This window comes from Colius striatus, chromosome 1 (assembly GCF_028858725.1).
Source record: "Colius striatus isolate bColStr4 chromosome 1, bColStr4.1.hap1, whole genome shotgun sequence".
Taxonomy (NCBI): domain Eukaryota; kingdom Metazoa; phylum Chordata; class Aves; order Coliiformes; family Coliidae; genus Colius; species Colius striatus.
Window position 1 is genome coordinate 122,994,721 of NC_084759.1, and position 5,314 is coordinate 123,000,034.

Sequence of the window (5,314 nt, forward strand, 5' to 3'; positions counted from 1 at the left end):
CGTGAGGCTGGCGCGGTAGCTCGGGTTGCGGAGCTCGGCTGAGCTGACCGGTGGGTGAGCGCCGGGGTCACGGAGGGGGGGGGGGGGGCGGGTAAGGCGGCGGCAGCGGCAGCGGCAGCAGCCGTCGGGGCGGGCGGGGTCACGTAAACTTGTGGGACCTCGTCGGGACGAAAGCGCTTGGTAGCGCTTTTTAAGATGGTTATTTGAAGCGGCTTTGACGGCGGCCCTGGCAGCGCCCCTTTCGATGTCCTCTCGGGAGGAAACGGCCGGTCGCGGCTCCCCAGCCGGGTGCCACTGGGCTCTGGCGGGATGGGGGACGCGCTTGTAACGCGGTAGTGTCACAGAGACGGCCGCCCGAATTTTGGTAGGTGGTGTAAAGTTGTCTGTCTTATAGGCAAGAAACGGCAGCTGCAGAGTTATGCACTTCGTCGTGGCAAAGGTGCAGGTGTGTTGTTCTTGCTCTGATTTAAGAGTTGCAGCCGAGCAAAGCTACAGTGCTCTGTACGCTTGGTATACACTTGATATTAAAAATAGGTAGTGCCTGCCTTGGCTCCAGAGTCTCTTTCTTCCCAGTAAATGAACATCTTCACCTATCGGATTTTCTTGTGACAGAGAATTTCTTGTGAAACGAGGCACCTGAACTGCCGATGTCCCAAGTGCATTAAAGTCGCCAAGGTCCTGTTGTCATTAACATAAATTTTGCAGAATAAGCAGACACACGAGTGATTTGGTAGTGGGAGGCTTCATGGGTTGACAGCCCAAGAATTAAACTCCTTGCTGCTTTTGTGAGGGAGAAGACAAAGTATTTCATTTCCAGTTCAGCGATGTGTGTTATCCTCCTAGATAAGGGTCACAGAGCAGAACCGAGCGTGTGGGGTGGGAAGCACTACTCTCAGTTCTTTTTAGGTTGCTAGGTATGCCCAAGTTGGCTTGGCCGCTGAGAAGGCTGCAGACAGGAAGGAGTAAAGGAAATGCTTTCAGAGGTAGTAGCTGAAATCACTTGCAGCTTAAGCTGCAAGTTGTGGAAGACTCTTGTGTTCTTCATTGATCTGAAGAATTTACTGAAAATGAAGTGGGCTTAAGATGAAAATGTACTTGAATGTGTTTGAAGTGTGGGAGGGCAACTGCTGTCAGGTTTGATGTCTCCAGGTTTATGCTTTTAGCCTTAAGGATTGAGTTTGAAGAACCCTTTGATTTGTCCTGGACTACTCTTGTGAATGACAAGTTTATTTCATGTGTGCTGGAGTTGATGTGACCCACAGCACTTTATATTTTATCTAGGATTTGATCCTCCTTTGTAGAAGAGTTAGCAGGTGAAATGAGCTGTTCAAAAACTAAAAGCTGGAAGAGAATAGGCATGGAATGACAATAGCTGCTCCTTGAATCTTGCTTAAGAAGTGTTTCATGTGCTATGTTGATGCATACTAGGAAGCTATATATGGTTGGGTTTTAACCAGTTCCTGGTAGGCAAGAGTTAAACTACCTTAAAAACTGGCAAGTCTGACTTTGGCAGCTGCAGCCTTCACAAGTACTTGAGGCAGAAGAAGATGAAGCCTCAGTCTGTAGCTGTTGGGAAGCACGTGGCCACAACAGAGAACTGGAAAAGAGAAAATTGTATTAATACCCATTGAAATTGTGTGGCTGTAGAACGTACATAAGTATCTGCAAACTTCAAAACTCAAGCCCATTCAGCAAAAGAAAATGATCTGGTCAGTTGTGACAAGACTGCCTAAAAAGTGTGACAGGTCAGATGAGGCTGTGACTGTCTGCTCACTGAGGTTCTCAGGTCCTTAGTGTTAATGTGCAACATTACCACGCCTTACCATGCCTTATCCTCATCTGAGTGTGTGCCAGCTCTTCAAAGCTTGTTTGCCTTCTACAACCGAGCAATAGGTTGAGGCAAAGTCTGGACATTTTCTAAAAGGTAGTTTGATTACAGAGTGTCTGAAGAAGAGCAAAGAGTTGCTTATGAAGACTGGAACACAAATTCAATAGTTGTATTATCTACTTTCTAGCTGAAATTTTGTTAAGGTGCAGAAGCACTGTAGCTTTTTGCAAGACCAAGGTGTACTTGACCCTTGTCCCGTGAGTGGTAGATGCTGGATGGTTAAGGAAGGATAAAAACTATGGAAAGAAATCTTACGTCTCTGGTGCTTTTGGTGAATTGGATCTCTAAGCTCTGAAACTCAAATTTGAGTATCTTCCACTGTTGCATTAGCTGGAGATGGCACTTTGAGCTTCATGTAGAATTAAACAAATTCAAGCCTAACTTTCAGGTCTTGTGCCTAGGGCTCCTGTAGCATCAACTGATGCTGCAGATTATATTAAATGGAGGTAAAGCTTACGTGTCGTCTTCTTGGACAATATGCCTGCTTTGCTGACAGTATTTTACCTCATGGAGAAAAAGGACAGTGACAACTAAAAGTTTTGTGCCTGCACTAGTAGAGAAGCTAAGTATCACTTTAAATGAAAGCCTTCCTGATAATAATTTTCATATGGAACTAATTTCTTTCTAGTTTGTGTCTGTGTATAGATAGAAAAGTAGAGCATAAAAGGAAGCACAAGCAGAAAATCTGACTTACCTTTTTCATGTTTTTTTTTTAATTTCCACCTCCCTACAGTTTCTTTGGAGAAGAGACAACTCAAGATGGCAGGCAAAGGAAGCAACACAGACTGCATGTCATGCAGTGTACTGAACTGGGAGCAGGTCAGCCGTCTGCATGAAGTTCTTACGGAAGTGGTTCCAATCCATGGACGAGGTAACTTCCCAACACTGAAGATAACTCTGAAGGACATTGTTCAGACTGTTCGGAGTCGGCTGAGTGAAGCAGGCATTGTGGTACATGATGTCCGTCTGAATGGCTCTGCAGCTGGTCACGTCCTGGTCAAGGATAATGGGCTGGGATGCAAAGACCTGGATCTCATTTTTCAAGTTTCTCTTCCAAGTGAGGCAGAGTTTCAGTTGGTTCGAGATGTGGTGTTGCGATCCCTCTTGAATTTCTTGCCTGAAGGAGTGAGCAAGCTAAAAATCAGTCCGGTAACACTGAAGGAAGCCTACATCCAGAAGCTGGTCAAAGTGTACACAGAGTCTGACCGCTGGAGCTTGATATCTCTTTCCAACAAACATGGCAGGAATGTGGAGCTGAAGTTTGTGGACTGTATACGGCGACAGTTTGAGTTCAGTGTGGACTCCTTCCAAATCATACTGGACTCCCTGCTCTTTTACTATGACTACTCAGAAACACCCATGTCAGAGCACTTCCATCCAACTGTGATTGGGGAAAGCATGTATGGAGACTTTGAGGCAGCTTTTGATCATCTCCAGAACAAGCTGATAGCTACCAAAAATCCCGAAGAGATCCGAGGTGGTGGCCTTCTGAAGTATAGTAACCTCTTGGTACGAGACTTCAAGCCCATGGATAAGAATGAGATCAAAACACTGGAGCGTTACATGTGCTCCCGTTTCTTCATAGACTTCCCAGATATCCTGGATCAGCAGCGCAAACTAGAGACCTACCTCCAGAACCACTTCTCCAAAGAAGAGAGGAGCAAATATGACTACCTCATGATTCTGCGCAGGGTGGTGAATGAGAGCACAGTCTGTCTCATGGGACATGAGCGGAGGCAGACTCTCAACTTGATTTCTCTGCTAGCGCTCAAAGTACTGGCGGAACAAAACATCATTCCTAATGCCACTAATGTTACCTGTTATTACCAGCCAGCACCTTATGTTAGTGATGTGAACTTCAGCAACTACTATCTTGCAAATGCTCCTGTGCCATACAGCCAGTCCTACCCCACTTGGTTGCCTTGCAATTGATCGTTTCACTTCAGTGTTCTTGCGTGGAGGCTACGGAGGGCCAACATGCTGAGTGTATAGACACAAGAAATAACTGTCAGTTGGAGGCTTTCTAATGGAAACATGACTGTATCGGACTGTCCCACTTTCTGGTGTGTAACCAGGTGACCTGCTATGAACCTTTTAGTATCTCTGTACAAATGCCAAGAAGCCTTATTACCTCTTCATTAGGAGAAGATAACCAGCAGCCAAATGTGAAGAGTAGTTACAAAACTGTACCAGCTCTGGAAGTGACTAGTAACATGGGACTGAAGTGAAGCATTTGGTAAACTGGGTTAGTTAAGTTCAGCATTCAATAAACTCAGTTAGACTGTACAAATGTGATGAGTGGAGCAGAAGCTGCTTCTGGAGGAGCAGCAAAACTCTGTTTTCTATTGCCTCATCTCATTACTCTACACTTCCTCAGTTCAAGTTCTGGCCAACTTGGGCTGCTTCTACTTTCTGGCTGTGTAGAAATGGTAACATTATGGATACAATCTGCCTTGTAGAGGACCTAAATGTTGTTTCCTGTAGTACCTAGGGATGTTTAGTCCTGCCTCAAGTTCAAGATTAATTTCTTGAAGATGAATTAGTCTATATCTGAAGCATAAGCTGGCTAAGTTTTCCTTAACTACAAACATTGGGAAGGTGGCAACTCTAACCGTGCACCAAAATGTGATCTAAAACTTGCTAATGTGGAAAGTCCTTGAAATTGAAGCCTTAAATGGAATTGGAACCGTAGTTTTAGTAGTTAGGATGGAAAAACAGTTAAGTCCAGCCTTTTTGACTGCAACTTTCAAAAGAATCATTGGCACAGTTGGAAAGTAATGTAGCTTGTACACACTGGGGTTTAGCCCACCTCTTTTCCTCACAGATCCACTGCAAGCAGAAAAAAAAAAGCCCAAACAACCCCCCCCCCCCCCCCCCTCTAATTTGCAGGATGATGTGCACTTCTGCCATGACAAATTCCTGAAGTGCCTCCAAAAATGACTTTTTTGTGCGACTTCAGGCAGGTCCTGAAGGCTTGCCTTTCTGTCACCACTTAAGGGTTTAGTTTACTAGTTTATCACTATCACCAGGTCACTGTGTGGGATGGTATTTGGAGTGGTTAGAGTCACATTCTCCTTTTTCACTCATTTTGACCCTCACTTTGAAGAGGTATGCACACTCTCCAGCTCTCCACAGAGGCTCTATGTGGTGAAAGTCTGCCTTTGTTTCCGGAACAGCCTCTGGAAGAGTTATGTACTCCCTTGGAGGTGCAGGGGGCTGAGCTTCCTAAAGGGTATGTGCTGAACTTGCTGCTTTTGAAACTCCTGTGCTTTATAAGGAAAGTAAAAAATTCCCCAGTTATGTATATAGTGGTATTAGAAACTGGTATATTAATTGGATGGTTTTCACTGAATTGCAATAGTAAACTGTGTAGCAAATTATCTTGGGTTTCCTTTGCTTAACTAAGACGCAGACTACTAGAAAGAC

At 44.9% G+C, this 5,314-nt stretch overlaps 1 protein-coding gene across 1 annotated transcript; it reads left to right on the top strand.

Annotated features, from left to right (window-relative positions):
* TENT5C (terminal nucleotidyltransferase 5C) lies at nt 1-4,824 on the top strand. The gene is made up of 2 exons (XM_061988750.1): nt 1-50; nt 2,622-4,824. The coding sequence occupies exon 2, from the start codon at nt 2,648-2,650 to the stop codon at nt 3,818-3,820; it is 1,173 nt and encodes a 390-aa protein (XP_061844734.1). The 5' UTR covers nt 1-50; nt 2,622-2,647; the 3' UTR covers nt 3,821-4,824.
* Nucleotides 4,825-5,314: the final 490 nt, after the last annotated feature.